This window comes from Dryobates pubescens, chromosome 14, assembly GCF_014839835.1.
Source record: "Dryobates pubescens isolate bDryPub1 chromosome 14, bDryPub1.pri, whole genome shotgun sequence".
Classification (NCBI taxonomy): Eukaryota; Metazoa; Chordata; class Aves; order Piciformes; family Picidae; genus Dryobates; species Dryobates pubescens.
In genome coordinates, this window is record NC_071625.1 from 8,681,266 (window position 1) to 8,698,538 (window position 17,273).

General features: G+C 44.5%; 1 protein-coding gene across 2 annotated transcripts in view; it reads right to left on the minus strand.

Moving 5' to 3' along the window:
* PKIA (cAMP-dependent protein kinase inhibitor alpha) overlaps window positions 1-17,273 on the minus strand; it is a 45,353-nt gene continuing 28,080 nt past the window's right edge. For both annotated transcript variants that reach the window (XM_054167388.1, XM_054167387.1), the window contains exons 2-3: window positions 5,811-5,988; window positions 1-2,446 (exon numbers count right to left, since the gene is read on the minus strand). In XM_054167388.1, the coding sequence (XP_054023363.1) occupies window positions 2,367-2,446; window positions 5,811-5,961 (231 nt within the window). In that variant the 5' untranslated portion in view covers window positions 5,962-5,988 and the 3' untranslated portion in view covers window positions 1-2,366. The remainder of the gene's footprint in view (window positions 2,447-5,810; window positions 5,989-17,273) is intronic.

A 17,273-nucleotide genomic window follows, 5' to 3' on the forward strand; every position in this document is an offset into this window, starting at 1 on the left:
AATTAAAAAAAAATCAATAATAATTATATGTTAACTTTGAAAGGAACACCAAGCAAAACAAAAGGGTAAATAATTAGTTTAAAGGTAAGAGGGTTTTCAAAGCAAATGGACTACTTCTGTTACCAAGAGGACAGGGCATTCGACAGCTAATAGGACAGCAAGGCATTCAGCTTCCAAACCAGAAAAGGTGAGAGTTAATAATACACTCATGAACCACAAGCAAACTGCTGGCTAGTTTGTTTTTTGCAGTGTTTTTGCTGGGTTTTTTTATTAACACTAATAAATGAGCTCATAATACTGATTAGAAGTGTTGTGGGTTGTTGCTTTTGTTTGTTTGTTTTCTCCACACATCTCACAGAAGAATTTCAGGTGACAAGTACTATGATGCATATGGTAGAAACAAACAGCAGTGGCCACAAAGATGATTTGGTAACTGATGATTAGTATATTCAAGAAGCAATCACACTATCCATATTAGTAAAAGTTTACAAACATTAAAAAGTGCATAACACTTGAAACCAACAACAACACAAAAATAGATATAATATATATATATATACTATATATAAAGTGACATCACCTCCTGTTAATAAAAGAAAACAAATCTTTCTGACTCAAGTGACTGGTGCTGATGTGATTTCCATGGTTTACAAGTCAGTCCCTCTCCTTGCTCACCGTAGTCACACAGAGGGGTGGCTGCCCTGTTCTGTAGCTTTCAGCCTCAGAGAATCACAGAATCACAGAATTGTTTGGGTTGGAGAAGACCTTTAAGATCATTGAGTCCAACCATTTTCTAACTACCAAGTCTGGTGCTAAACCATGTCCCTTAGCACCACATCTCTGCACATCTGGCCTTATCTGTTGGGGCAGGATCAGGGAAGGAAAATCAGCACAGCTACTGCAGAATAGGTTTTTCATTTGTAGATTTAAGTAATCCCTCGGATGGACAAACTATCCTGGTATTTCAGTGGAGGTCCAGTTTGAACTGTCATGTTGGAATAGCTGAGAAGCAAAGAGTCCAGTCTTTTGAGTTCTAGATACCAAATCTCCCACTTCCCTCTCCACCTCTGAGTCAAAAGGCTGCTGTAGCAGCTTTGAGCACTCAGATGTATCTGATGCATCAGTAACAGGCTACTAGCTGTGCAAACTCAACAGCCTGATCCACTGAGGCAAAGGCAAGGAATAGAAAACATAGTCGCCCTGGCTGATCCACTACTAGACTATACTGCAAACAAAAACTCTTACCAGAACACGTAATTGGCAATAACCTGTGCCAGTTATTTCCCCCATGTGTAAACAAGGCCCATCTCGAACAACGTGAACCAGCAAAACCTCTAGCACCACGGAATTTGTTTGAATTTTCACCCAAACAAGGCTATAAATGTACTCTTGAAACTACCCTTGACAATAAAATACTTGGACTAACATTTTAAAAAGAATACCTCAGAGAAAGCTTAAGAAATTGGGGGTAAAAATTAGAAAACTGGGGAGTAAGAACGTAAAAGCTTCAATTGGAGTCTCTGATGTGCAACTAACTACAGGCAAGGGGCAAAACCGTTATCAAGGACACAAAACACGCTGAAGTATTCACATTAACAACTGGGTTTGGAGGCTCAGCTAGTACCAAATGATGAGTGCTGCCAAGTCATTTAGGTTAGGCAGAGTCAAATGTAGCAGTTGAGGTTGTAAATCTATCATGTGCACGTCACCACGTTATGCAAAAAAAAAAACAACAAACCCCAACCAAACAACCAACCAAAAACCAACCCCCCCCACCCCAGCCCTTTCAAAATGCATGGTAGAAAAATTCACAGTAACAGAAATATCCTTCATAAGCAGTCGAGAAGGGGCAGTGTGGAGCATCTAAGTCGTACGATACAAAACCCATTGTAAAGAACAGGGCTGTAAAACAGACAGAGAGTTCTAAAAATGGTGCTTTCCTTACAGTCCTTTAAGGGGTGAACACTTTGGCCAGAGAATTTTAAGCCTCTGAGGATCACGCAAGCCTTTGCTTAAGATACACAATTAGATCCTCTGACGTGACAAAGGCCATTTGCTACAAGATTTACCTGCTCTACTTCTTAGAAGTGTTCCCATCAAGTAGTCATTACGAAGGGATCCATCAGGTGACACTATCCCAAGAACTCAATAACACCTTCAACCATTGCTAATGACAGAGGTAGGGAAAATTCTGTCTTCTGCCACAGCTTGTACCCCCATTTTTAGTGTTGTGTTGAGTGGGTTCCAGCAGTGAAGACACATGCACTTTCTTTTCCACCAGCTTGCTCATGGAAACAAATTTGTTCCAGCATGCTCTTGTAGTCTGAAAACATCCAGCAGCTGCTCCAGTCGGTCAAAGTTGGATGTCAGCTCTCTTGCTTTGCTGCCTCTCCTTGGGCCTCCCCGGTTTGCTCACTTGGATTTCGTTGGGCATCTCCTTCTCCTTCTACAACACACAAGAAAAGGACAAGTGAACCACCATAAAACAAAGGTCTTTCTCCCAGAACCCAAACTGTTCACACGCCAGTCTCAAAAACAAAGTAAAAAGAAATCAAAACTGACACCGTGCATTAAATAGACAATATTTTACTCCTAGGACAATTGTATTTGCATCTCAAGAGGCCCCTTCAAAATGGAATCCCTGGCTGCAATCCCCACTATCATTTTAACTGCAGACTTAAAGCAGCTAGAAAGTTAAGAATTTAATAAAAATAGTAGGGTATTTTCCACTATGAAATTTATTCACAGGAATTGATTCACTATGATACTGTGATAATAAGAGGAAAAACCCTCAGTACAGCAAGTCTGAACAGGGTTTACTATAAAGACAGCAATGCAGACTGGAGGATGATGAAATCGAGAGCAGCAGAAAAGGACTTGGAGGTACTGGTGGACAGAAAACTGGATGTGAGCCAGCAATACAAATGTGTCCCAGGCACAAATCCAGGCTGGGCAGTGACTGGCTGGAAAGCAGCCCTGACGAGAGAGACTTGGGGGTGCTGGTGGATGAGAAGCTCAACAGGAGCTCTCAATGAGCACTTGCAGCCCGGAAAGCCAATCAGATCTTGGGCGGAAGCAAGAGATGCGTGGCCAGCAGGGCAAGGGAGGTGATTCTCCCCCTCTACTCAGCTCTGGGGAGGCCCCACCTGGAGTACTGCTTCCAGTTCTGGAGCCCCTATTGCAAGAGGGATATGGAGGTGCTGGAAGGGGTCCAGAGAAGGGCCACAAGGGTGATCAGAGGGCTGGAGCACCTCTCCTATGTGGACAGACTGAAAGAGTTGGGGCTGTTCAGTCTGGAGAAGAGAAGGCTCCGAGGTGACCTTATTGTGGCCTTCCAGTATCTGAAGGGGGCATACAAGAAGGCTGGGGAGGGACTTCTCAGAATATCAGGTAGTGATAGGACTAGGGGGAATGGAATGAAGCTGGAGGTGGGGAGATTCAGGCTGGATGTGAGGAGGAAGTTCTTCACCATGAGAGTGGTGAAGCCCTGGAATGGGTTGTCCAGGGAGGTGGTTGGGGCCCTGTCCCTGGAGGTGTTTAAGCCCAGGCTGGATGAAGCTCTGGCCAGCCTGATCTAGTGTGAGGTGTCCCTGCCCATGGCAGGGGGCTTGGAACTAGATGATGCTTGTGGTCCCTTCCAACCCTGACTGATACTATGACACTATGAATACATCCTTGCAGCCCCAAAGGCCAGTGGCATCCTGGGCTGCACCAAAAGGTGTACTAATCACATAAAATCTAAGTATATTGTCATTGTATCTAATTCCAAATGCATAACCTCCTGAAGAAGTGTGCAGGCACTTTTGTGTAGCTGCTAAGGTAATTTTATAAACAAGCCTCTACAATTTTCTGCAAAGCTTAAGGCATCCAAACTGCAAAAGAAGGCCCCAAGAAACACCAAACAGACTCCTGAATCATGTATTAAGAATTAGGCTAACAGTTATTGACACCATTCTCATCACCACAGAGCTGACTGCACATACAAAGCACATCCCAACATACAGCACAGGCATAAAGCCAAGTTCTTCCTATTGCTGGCAAAAGGAGCCAGCTCTGCCTTGCCATCACTCCAACAGCTTAACCTAAAAATAGGGACTGTTTACGTTTTCTAAATGGACATGACCAAACTCAACTTTGAAACTTGTAAATTTGGGACTGAAGAAAATTTAAGTGAGAAGGAAGGTTGGTATGCATTTCAAATGCCACCTACTTGATATTTTTCCAACATTTTCCATGTATCATCACATTAAAATAAATAGACACACCTACACACGTACTAATAAAGGTTTTCTTTTTAAACAGGAAAAAATTTAAAGGCCCTGCCCAGCTATAATCATAGAATGGTGGGGGTCAGAAGGGACCTCTAGAGATTATCTAGTCCAAGCCCCCTGCTAAAACGTGGTCACCTAGATCAGGTTGCACAGGAACATGTCCAGACAGGTTTGGAAAGCCTCCAGAGAAGGAGACTCCATAACCTCTCTGGGCAGCCTGCTCCGGGGTGCCAGCACCCTCACAGGAAAGTTTTTCCTCATGTTTAAACAAAAACCTCCTGGGTTCCAGTTTGTGCCCATTGCCCCTGATCCTGTCACTGGTCACCACTGAAAAGAGTCTGATCTCATCCTCTTGCTCCCTGCCCTTCAGCTGTTGCTGAGCATTGGAAGATCCCATCTCAGTCTGCTCTTTTCCAGGCTGATCAGCCTCAGGTCCTTCTGCCTCTCCTCATCAGAGAGAAGCTCCAGTCCCCTCAATGTCCTTGTGGCCCTCCACTGGACTCTCTCAGGTAGTTCCCAGTCTCTCTCTCTCTAGAAGCTACCGGCCCCAAACTGGTAGCTCCAGAATGAATGGCTTAGAATGTACATTAGACTGAAAGCCAAGAAAAAGAATTTCTCCCTCCAAGCAGCACTCCAAACACCCAAATGTCAGGCTGCCCACAGCCGATTGCCCAGGGATTGGGCTGCATTTCAGAGCTCTTGCTGCTGTCTCAGCAAAATACATGCATAAACAGGGCAGCTATTTATTGACAGTTTGCTCTCCCCTGCTATTACTAACACAAGTGTAAGACCTCTTTCTTAAGATTTGCAAAGAGCTTTCAATGATCTGTAAGGTCCATTTATTAACTCCCACCCACATAACATGAATATAATTAACCAGCCCTATTACCAGTTATATTTAAAGTAATCCCTTCAATATACACTGTCCCTCCTTCCTCTCAAGCGAAGGTGCACAACCAGCTAAAGATTTTGGTAAGATCAGAGGCAAAGTAAGATGTGGGATTGTGTTAATGCTAATCACCTTAAAAGACAAAGTATCAGCAGAAAGGGAAGACAATTTAACCAGAAACAAAGATCCAAGTAAAACAAACAATGCATTGCTATTGCTCTGTCCTCTGGCAGCTGAAACCAAAATTGAGCTCCACAGTGACCTTTCAAGCAGACACATGGCTTCTCCTGCAGGCTTCAAACCAGACAGCTTCCATTAAAGGATCCTATGAAGAGTCAGGTCTTAATAAAGACTTCCTTCTTTTCCATCCATTTAACCTGGAATAGACCCAGCTGCCAGGGACTTCATGCAGAATGACTTTTCATTTTTCACTAATATGCTTTATTTCCAAAGACCCACCCTTCCCAGTTAAGAAATCTGGGCTTCCTATTGCAGACAACCCCTGCTGATCAGAAAAAAAACCTCTTCTGATTGCTCAGGGACAAGGGAACGATGCCTGAACATAAACCACGTTGTGTTTACTACTAGTAGTACTCCTCTTTTCATTTCAGTGTTAAATAAATACAGTAAAAGATGAAAATGTTACTCACCTGCTTTGTTTATATCAAGCTCTGATAACTTTAAGGCTAGTTCACTAGAATTCCCACCTGGAGAGGACACAAGTATGTCATGTAAAGCATTTCTTCTACCCGTTCTTCCTGAGGCAATGAAGTCTGCATATGTAGATTCCACATCAGTCATTGCTAACAAATATCCACATAGCAGTACCTGGATGGGACAAAAAGAAAAGAACAATGCTCAAACCACCAGAAAAAAAACTTGTGATGTTATGGAATAGGACTGGAACTAGAGGGTTCTCATTGTGGAGTACATTGGGTAAGCAATAGGCAGCAAAAGCAGACAAGCAAAAAGGCATTGAGGAGCTGGAGCCAGACCAGAGAAGGACATCAAAGATGCTGAAGGGTCTAGAGAACAGGCCTGGGGAGGAGCAGCTGAGGAAACTGGGGTTGTTTAGCCTGGAGAAAAGGAGGCTGAGGGGATATCTTTTTGGTCTTGACAATTCCTTAAAAGGAGGTTGTAGTGAAGTGAGGCTTGGTCTCTTCTCCCTAGCAACATGTGATAGGATGAGAGGAAATGGCCTCAAGTGGTACCTTGGGAGGTTTAGGCTGGATATTGGAAGAAACTTATTCATTGAAAGGGTTCTCAACCAGGGAGGTGTTTCAAAGCACCAGCCTTGGTAGAGCTAGATAATGGTGGGACTTGATCTCAAAGGTCTTTTCCAACCCAAATGATTTTATGCTTCCAATCTGGAGAAATTAGAGAAGAAATAGAATTGAAAGCAAAAAAGGTGCGTGGATTGTATGCAATCTGTGTCCAAAAGTATTTTAAACTACTTCATTTTGCATACTTCACAAAGTGCTAGCGAGTACTTTATAAAAGCAATGACCTCAGCAACATAATTTCTTTACAGAGCTGTCTCTGCTTTTAATATTAGCTGGGAAGTAGGAGGTAGGTAGGGGGTGGAACAAAGTTCTTTTCTGCACAAAAAGCAGAGTGTAAGGAGTGAGAAAGTACAAATGGATAATGCTTCTGCCTGCAGAACACTCTGCTCAGGCACAGTACAGTCTCAGAAGTTTCTTTTCTATTAGTGGGGTTAGGTCTTGCATTGTATAGAGAACTCTTCAGACTCAACTAATTTATTTGGGGTGGATCTCCAGAGGTCCCTTCTGACCCCTAATATTCTGTGGTTGTGCCATTTTTGTGTAGTAGTTGCAGCAAAGTAATTGCATTCCCATAAAGGCACTGAAATGAGTGGAGATGTGCTAGCAGAACAAACAGAATTATTGAGTGATAATGCAGAGGTTAGCAAGCAGACCTCTGAAACCCAGATACACATCCAGAACTTATTTTCATTAGAAAAACAATTATTTCTCCTGTTTTTATGGAATAGTTGCATGTGCATTAATGTAAGCTCTGACAAACACATGAAGAAACTTCTGTTTCAACCTCAGTAAGAGGAAGGTTTGTATCTGCTCTATCTGCTCCAGGGACAACCTGTCAAGATTTTCATTTTCTTCTCTTAATTTATGGAATTCCAACCAAATAAGGGCTAGAGAGAGGTACTTTGTCTTGCTGATCACACTGCTCTTACTGTAGTTCCATTTGTACTCCTCTATGGTTTCCTGCAACAACCAAGCCTACTACACTTCAAATGTAGCTTCCCTCACATTTTAAGTCTGGAGGTAGTAAGGGAATGGGAAAAGCTTTCTCCTGAAGCAGTACTCCAAGAAAAGAAAAAAAAAAAAAGATAAAAAAAAGCAGCACTAGGGAACCACCACACAAAACCCAAACCAGCACCCCCACAGTTGTATGCTTCCTTCATTTCTAAGCAGTATTTCTGCAGCGTTGCACGCTGCAGAGAAAGGACATGGTTGGGTCCTGCACTTGGCGCACAACACCACCATGAATGCTCCAGGCTTGGGGCAGAGTGGCTGAAAACTGCCCAGCAGATAAAGACCAAACCACCAGCTGAGGCTGAGGATGAGCCAGTGTGTGCCCAGGTGTCCAAGAAGCCTAAACAGCATCCTGGCCTGGATCACCAGTAGTGTGATCAGCAGGAATAGGGAAGTGTTTGTCCCCCTGTATTCAGCTCTGGTGTGGCCACACCTTGAGAACTGGGGTCAGTTTTGGGGCCCTCACTACAAGAAAGACCTTGAGGTGCTGAAGTAGATCCAGAGAAGGGCAAAAAGCTGGTGAAGGGTCTGGAGAACAGGTCTTGCCAGGAGCAGCTGAGAGAACTGCTGCTTGTCGTTTAGTCTGGAGAAATGGAGGCTGAGGGGAGACCTCACTCCCTCCAACCCCCTAAAAGGAGGCTGTGGTGAGGTAAGGGTGGGTTTCTCCTCCCTAGTAACAAGTCACAAGACAAGACAAACAGCCTCAAGCTGCGCTAGGGAAGGTTTAGGTTGGACAAGAGGAAAAATTTCTTCACTGAAAGGATTGTCAAGCCGTGGGGCAGGCTCCCCATGGAGGTGGCTGAATCCCCATCTCTGGAGGGATGGAAAAGCCACATAGGTGTAGTGCTGAGGCTCATGGTTCAGTGGTGACCTGGCAGTACTGGATTAGCAGTTGGACTTTGTAATCTTAAGGGTTGTTTTCAGCCTTAACAATTCAATGGTTCTGTGGTTCTATAAGGGAACACTGCACAGTTGCATACAATGAGAAGCTTTGGCTGTTATGACTGAAATAGCTGAAAATCCATATTTGCACAGAGTGTACAACTTCTAACCATTTTCTATTGGAATGGGCTGCCCAGGGAGGTGGTGGAGTCACCATCATTGGAGGTGTTTAGGAGGAGACTTGATAGGGTGCTTGGTTGCATGGTTTAGTTGATTAGGTGATGTGGGATGATAGGTTGGATGCAATGATCTTGAAGGTCTCTTCCAACCTGGTGTGGTCTATTCTATCCTATGGCAGTTGCTGGAGACTGAAGAAGTCCATCACAAACACTAACAGCAGCAAAGGATTTAGCTTTCTCCATTGGAATAAATGGCTCTCACTTTTAATAAATGCTTATTTTACAAACATACAGAAAAGACAACAGCAAGCCCTTCCCCACCCTCAACTCCAAATAACTTCACAAATCCTCCCCATTCTTCACCTTTGTTCTAGTCCTCCCCAACTTGAGTCAGCTGTTTGAGGCTATACATATGATGTGTCTGAGAAGTTGAGATAAGGGTTCTACACCCTCCTTTTTTTTCACCTAAATATAACTATATCAAGTGTCATTGCCAAGACTGACTTAAAAAAGAAGTTCATTGCTATCAAGCTTTGGTGTCCCATGCCAAATACTGAATGGCTGACAGGATAAATTTACTCCTATGAACAACCACCATGAAACAGAAAACTGCTTAAAACCAACAATTAATCCAACGAACAAAACCGCCAAAGAAAATACCCCAAAGCCAACCCACAAAACTTAACAAGGAATGCTCAGTGAGTGGAAAGCTGGCTGGCATTGACTGAAAGCCTGCCTGACATAAAATAGTGCAGTGCCTCATGAGCATGACAGCATGTGCATTTCTGCCTGTCAAAAGCCCTCTTCTTGAAGCCCTCCAAGAATACTGAAGCAAATAAGAAAACTACCATTTGTTCTCTGCCCACAGCGCAGCCATCACGCTGCCAAATATATCAGCCCTGTAGTAAGGAAGCAAAGCTGGAGGGAAATGGTGAGGACAGTTGGGATAAGGTAGGAAAACAGCACACGTTTTCAGAGAGGTGACCTGCTCACTGAAAAGCATCATCCAGCAAGACCACAGTATCACCAAGGTTGGAAGAGACCTCAAAGATCATGAGGTCTGTGGTGACAGGTTGGACTCGATGACTAGACCATGGCACCAAGCGCCACATCCAATCCCCTCTTGAACACCTCCGGGGATGGTGACTCCACCACCTCCCTGGGCAGCCCATTCCAATGGCGAATGACTCTCTCCATCAAGAACTTTCTCCTCACCTCCAGCCTAACCTTCCCCTGGCACAGCTTGAGACTGTGTCCCCTTCAGGTAACAGATTTTAAGTGACACTTACATGAGTTATTTTTGTCCATGCCAGCTACTGCAACTGGCCTGGAGAGAATAAAGTGCAAACTCTAAAAGTAATCAATGAGCAGTGGTGTACTGCGTGAGCAATTCCCTGCACTGCAGAAACTGCAGTCCACAGAATACTCTTCTGTAGGATTGTGTTGTCCTTGAAACATTCCACAAAACATGGATAGGACCTGTGGAAATCTTAAGCTTATTTGACTTGTGCAACAAGCTGCAAACCCACAGGGAAGTGTGCTTATAGAGAACTTGATTTTAAACGTTCACTTTCTATGGGCTCAATATGGCATTACTGACAACATTCTGATTTTGGGGGGGGGGGGGGGGGGGAAGCATGTTACCAAACATAAATTCATTAACACTTCCAAGTTTTCCTGTCTGCATCTTCTCCTAAATATCAGCCACCATTCTGTTTGGTATTGGCATTACCTTGAGACATTACTGCATAAATATGGAACTCCACTGACATCACCCAAGAGCTCCCCTTCCAGTGAATGGCTCAGTGCCCAGCAGTCTGTGCTTATTCACTGAACCAGTCATTAAGGAATTACCATTCACTCCAAACCCCCTGTTTTGTTTTTTTTTCCCATTCAGTCTCTATGGAAGGAGTGGAATTTGCTGATAATTTTGTGAAATGCAGTTAGTTAGGAAATTTAAATTACATGAACATATATTCCCGTGTTAAAGACCGTGGTCATGCTCCCTCTGGTTCTACTAATTCGATTTTTTATGACTCTGCTAAATGGTATGGAACTGAAATGAGAAGGCTGTAAAGCTCACTGCTTCTGCCAACTGAAGCAGCAAACTAAAGCAAGCAGCTCTGTGAGCACAAGGGCTACTGAACTCTGCTGTCACAGGACTGGACTCCTTGGTAACTGGAAAGATACCATTTCATCTGAAGTCCTTTTCCCCCAGTGTAAAGTCACTTTTCCTGATAATGAGTTGGAGTTAACAGTAGAGCCCTGGGGATTTTCACAATGGTATTTTTCCTTTCCCCAGCTTCTTAAGTTTTATAAAATTTATACAAATCACAGAAATATTCAGGCTGGGAAAGACCCTCAGGATCACCAAGTCCAGCCAATAACCCTACCCTGCAAAGTTCACCCCCTATACCATATCCCCAAGCACCACATCCAAACGTGGTCTTAAAGGTATTTTCCAATAGAAAAGTTTCTATGACCTTCTGCCTCTTTCTTCTCCCAGCTCCTTCCTTTGTGCTGAGAACTAGTTGAAAGCACTTAAAGAATTAGGGAGGATAAGGAAGGTAGATAGGCATAGCTGCTGTCTTGGATTTTAGCCAGCGTAAGAAGCCTTCTCTATTATCAATGAAGATTCTGCATAAAGTATGCTGCTACCCCTGCAAAAAGCCTGTTTCTAGATGCTGTGCACATGAAGAAGTTTCATGGGTAAGCATCTTGAGGGGTAGAATTAGTGCCCAGAGAATACAGGAGGGGAAGAGAAGGGTAACAAGCACAGTATGTAGAAAAGGAGTGAAAAGGAGGCTGAGGGGAGATTTTCTTGCTCTCCCTGAAAAGAGGCTGGAGCAAGGTGGGTGCTGGTCTCTTCCCCCTAATAACATGCGATAGGACAAGAAGAAATGACATCAAGTTGCACCAGGACAGCTTCAGATTGGATATGAGAATAAACTTCTGTGAAAGGGTTCTCAACCACTGGAACAGGCTCCCCATGGAGGTACTTGAATCCCCATCCATGTGGGTGTTTAAGAGGCAGAGATGTGGTGCTGAGGGACACGGTTTAGCACCATCATTGGTAGAGTTATAGAATGGTTGGACTCAATGATCTGGAAGACTTTTTCCAACCAAAACAATCGCTGCTATAATTGAACAGGTACAGAAAGAATCAGCAATTTTGTCTTCAGAAAGTTCCTGAAAAACTCCTTGACCTCCACAATCCAATTTCTGTGTTAAATTTTGCAATTGCATGCTCTGTATAACAAATCTTATCCCACAAGCTTTTGGAGGTAGCTGTCCATTTTCTCCAACTCTTTTCCTTCTTCTACGTACTTTGGTTTTATTGGAAGAACACTTCAAAACCCTCTGAAGTCAGTGATGGCTTCCCAAATGAAATCCCAATCTGCCTGCATTCCATAGTCATTCAGTGAACCCAGGCCTTACACAGTGCTGTTGTGCCCCAGAGTTTGGAAGTGGAAGTACAGAAACTGTGTGACACACCAGCACAAATGAAACATCCAGTGTCAATACAGGTTATGGGCTACAAGTACCTAGTGTGATTGAATTGAGCCTGTTTAAAGGGACTAGTTACCTAAAAGAATCCCAAGCACATTTAAAGTACTGTCACTAATTTGTGTTTATTATGATTTTAAAAGGAAAACTGAGTAAGAATGGTCACTTGCCACATGGTTTGCCTGTGGGATTTGGCATACATCGCTGGCTAGCACCGGAGATCTGCCATTTCCTTGGCAAACCTGCGGTGTAAGACTGAGAGGCATGATCCTCCAATGTTTACTCCCCCTCTTTCTCCAGATAATCTTACTGATGGCATTGGAGAAGGGATTTTTAACTAAAATTCTCCCAGGCTTTGGCTGCTAAATGTTCTATCACGATCAGCTGGTTATTTAAATATAATTATCTATATTCAGCTTTCATAAGGGGATGTAAAAAAAAAGGAGAACTTGTCATTCAATAGCATGTCTGTTTGAGAGAAGGTGTATAATTATCCTTTTAAAATAAATTCTGGTTCCAAATCTAGCCTTAGCTTAGAGACAGGGCTCTTTCCAGTGAGGAGATAGCTTTCTTCCACAGCAACCTATACCTAGCTTCCCACCTCTGCAATCACAGAATCTTTGAATGGATTGGGTTGGAAGGGACATTAAAGATCATCTGGTTCCCACCTCCCTGCCATGGACACCTACCAGGACCAGGTTGTTTCAAGACCCCATCCAACCTATCTTGGAACACTTCCAGGCTTGGAGCCTGGGCAACCTGCTCCAGTGCCTCACGACCCTCACGGGGAAGAATTTCTTCCTAATGTCTAATGTAAATCTGGCTTCTTCCAATTTGAAGTAATTGCCCTCATCCTAGAAGGTGAGCAGAGATCTTTATTGTACATCCATTAAGGCATTAACCCTAACTAGATAACCTAAAAGGATTCCCAGTCCATTGAATTATTTAATTCAGCATATAAAATGTTTATCCACACCTACCTATTCCCTTCAATGTATTTTTTCCCCTGCAAATAGATATTTTACTACACATTGCTTTACTGGCAAAAAAAAAAAGACACTCTCATAAGAAAAACTACTTTAAAAAAAATCAAAGAAACAGCACACAGACAGCACAGAGTACTTCATTGTGCACTTTTCCAGTAAAATGGGAACCTGCTATGTTGAAGTAATAGAATAGAACAAACCAGGTTGGAAGAGACCTTCAAGATCATCACGTCCAACCTATTATCCAACACCACCTAATCAACTAAACCATGCAACCAAGCACCCCATCAAGTCTCCTCCTAAAAACCTCCAGTGATGGTGACTGGGCAGCACATTCCAATGGCAAATCACTCTCTCTGTGAAGAACTTCTTCCTAACCTCCAGCGCCTAAACCTCCCCTAGCGCAGCTTGAGACTGTGTCCTCCTGTTCTGGTGCTGGTTGCCTGGGAGAAGAGACCAACCTCCGCCTGGCTACAACCTCCCTTAAGGTAGTTGTAGACAGCAATAAGGTCTCCCCTGAGCCTCCTCTTCTCCAGGCTAAGCAACCCCAGCTCCCTCAGCCTCTCCTCATAGGGCTTGTGCTCCAAACCCCTCCCCAACTTTGTTGCCCTTCTCTGGACATGTTCCAGCAAGTCAACCTCCTTCCTAAACTGAGGGGCCCAGAACTGGACACAGTACTCAAGGTGTGGCCTAACCAGTGCAGTGTACAGGGGCAGAATGACCTCCCTGCTCCTGCTGGCCACACTGTTCCTGATGCAGGCCAGGATGCCATTGGCCCTCTTGGCTGCCTGGGCACACTGCAGGCTCATGTTCAGCCTACTATCAACCAGTACCCCCAGGTCCCTCTGCCTGGCCACTCTCCAGCCAATAGCTCCATGGTCCAAGGCAACCTTCATTCAGTTATAAGAGCTCAAATATTCAGCTGAGCTATAGATCTGAATGGCTGAGCATCCCTAAGGAGTTTCTTCTAGCTGCTGCAATTGCTAATTCCTAGCGGTGTTCCTCAGGGGCTGGTACTGGCACCAGAGCTGCTTAACATCTTTGTTGTTAACACAGACAGGGGACTGAGCTCCCTCAGAAAGTTTGCCAAAGACACCGAGCTGCATGGTGCAGTCCACTCACTGGAGGAAAGAGATTCATTCAGAGGGACCTGGACAGGCTGGAGAGGTGCCCGACAGGCCAATGCCAACTTCGTGGAGTACAACAAAGCCAAGGGCAAGGTCCTTGCACATGGGTTGGGGCAATGATGAGTGCAAATACAAGCTGGGCAGAGAACAGATAAAAAGCAGACCTGAGGAAAGGGACTTGGGGTGCTGGTTGGTGAGAAGCTCAACATGAGCCATCAACATGCTTTCACACCCCCAGAGGCAGCTGCATCACAAGCAGCACGGCCAGCAGTTCAAGGGAGGGAATTCTCCTCTGCTCAGACCTCACATGGTGTCCTGTGTCCAGTTCTGGAGATCCCAGCACAAGGACATGAAACTGTTAGAGCATATCCAGATGAGGGCCACAAAGATGATCCAATGGCTCAAGCTCCTCTCCTGTGAAGACAGGCTGAAAGAATTGGGGTTGTTTAGCCTGGAGGACAGAAGCCTCGGGGGAGACCATAGGGCAGCCTTTTATTATTTGAAGGGGTCTACAGGAGTGCTGGAGGAGGACTTCTGACAAAGGCATGGAGTGACAGGATGAGGGATAATGGCCTCAAACTGATAACCTGCTCAGGTGTCCAACTGTATTTTTTAATTCATTTTTTGGTACAGCATCTCTGTAATTGCTCGTCACTAAAGACTTCTTCTAACATTGTGGAGCCTACTTACTAAAAAAGCAGGTATCTATTTCCTCCTCCTGGAGGATTCCATCTTAAATATTTTCATTTTCCATCCTTGTAGCAGAGTATTTCCATCACATACTGCTGAACCCAGATCTAATGCAGTTGCAGCGTAGCCTTTGTTTCCAGGCAACGCTTCCATCATTACAATACCCATTTTCCACTGAAACTGCAATGCAGGAGGTGGTTTCAGAAGACAACCTTTCTTCTAATCTCACTGCAAGACATTTGGCTTAATAGAGTTATCCTTCCCATTAGACTGCTCTGACTCCCAAGGTAACTAAAGTTTGCACTATGTGATGCTCTGCACTCTGACAACTTGATTGATATGTTTACAACATCTGCAGCAGCAGTTTACAGGTAAGAAAAGCATTCCAAAGGAAAACCTGCAGTTAGAGCAGCAAAAGAAAAAAAAAAAACAAACCACAAAACAACCCACATTAAAAAGCATCTAGACAACAGAATGATGACAGCATTCCAAACTTAGGTTAGACATCTGGGTCGGGGCAGTCCCAAGCACCGATATAGGCTGGGCAGCAATTGGCTTGAGAGCGGCACTGAAGAAAAGGTCTTGGGGGTGCTGGTGGATGAGAAGCTCAACATGAGCCACCAGTGTGCACCTGCAGCCCAGAAAGCCAACCTGCATCAAGAAAAGCATAGCCAGCACAGCGAGGGAGGTGATTCTCCCTCTCTAATCCACTCTGCTGAGACCCTACCTGGAGTACCGTGTCCAGTTCTGAAGCCCCTATGACAGGAAGGATCTGGAGGTGCTGGAAGGTGTCCAGAAAAGGGCCATGAGGATGATCACAGGGCTGGAGCACCTCTCTTATGAGGACAGACTGAAAGAGTTGGGGCTGTTCAGTCTGGAGAAGAGAAGGCTCTGAGGAGACCTTATTGTGGCCTTCCAGTACCTTAAGAGGGCCTACAAGAAAGCTGGGGAGGGACTTTTTAGGGGGTCAGGTAATGATAGGACTAGGGGGAATGGAACAAAAATAGGAATGGGTAGATTCAGATTGGATGTTAGGAAGAACTTCTTCCCCATGAGAGTGATGAGACACTGAAACAGGTTGCCCAGGGAGGTGGTAGAAACTTCATCCCTGGAGGTTTGTTAAGGCCAGGCTGGATGTGGCTCTGAGCAACCTGATCTAGTGTGAGGGGTCCCTGCCCATGGCAGAGGGGTTGGAACTAGGTGATCCTTGAGGTCCCTTCCAACCCTGACAAATCTGTGATTTTATGATCATCCTGCATGGACTGCAGCATGCACCTGCACCTTTGTGTGGTTTCTTGCAGGCCTGTTTGCTATGGTTCTTCAATGTTCTGCACAATCTGTAGTCTAGGTGTCAAGTGTTCCAGACATCTAAATGCTCCACAGTTTAGCTATCCACACATTCATTCTTAATAATTAAAAAACCAACTGTTCCCCTCCAAGACACTTCCTTCCAACCTTTAGGACACTGGAAGCTGCTAGAGAAAGGCAACATTTGTTGTGTTACATATCTCTTCAGCAGCTTCTACTGGAATAGCTTGACTGCCTGCATGTGACTACCTTTTAAAATCATGCAGCCATGACTCATCATGAAAGTATCTGTTGCAGCATACAGAAGAGCCTCAGCTCATTGCTGTTTCTTCTTGGGCAGTTGCAGGACAGGATTTGCCTTTCTTGATTGCAACATTATCCTCAACTGTATGCTACCAAATACTACATTTTACATCTAAATTGAAATTTTACAAATGGTAAATATTACATTTGCTTTTAATCAAATCAGTTAACCTCCAGCAAAACCAAAGCTGCTGTAGTATGACACACAACCTTGTGAAACTCCTTTTCTTAGCCAGCATTGTGTCCAGGTGGCCTAGAAGGCCAACAGCATCCTGGCCTGGATCAGCAATAGTGTGACCAGCAGGACCAGGGTGATTGTCCCCCTGTACTCAGCACTGGTGAGGCCATACCTTGAGGACTGGGTTCAGTTTTGGGGCCCTCACTACAAGAAAGAGCTTGAGGTGCTGGAGTTGAATCCAAAGGAGGGCAACAAAGGGTCTGGAAAACAGGACTGGCTGAGGGAACTGGGGTTTTTTAGTCTGGAGAAAAGGAGGCTGAGGGGAAAACTTCTTGCTCTCTACAGCTACCTGGAAAGGAGGTTGTACAGAGTTGAATGTTGGACTCTTCTCCCTAGTGACAAAAAAAACTGGCCTTAAGCTGTGCTAGAAGTGGTTTACGTTGGACATCAGAAGAAAATTCTTCACAGAAAGGGTTCTCAACTACTGGAACAGGCTCCCCAGGGAGGTGTTGAATGCCCATCCTGGCAGGTGTTGAAGAGGCTGAGATATGGTGCTGAGGGACATGGTTTAGCACGAGGTTTGCTAGAGAGTTAGAGAATGGTTGTACATGATGACCTCAGAGGTCTGTTCCAGCCTAAACGGTTCTGTGATCCTATGA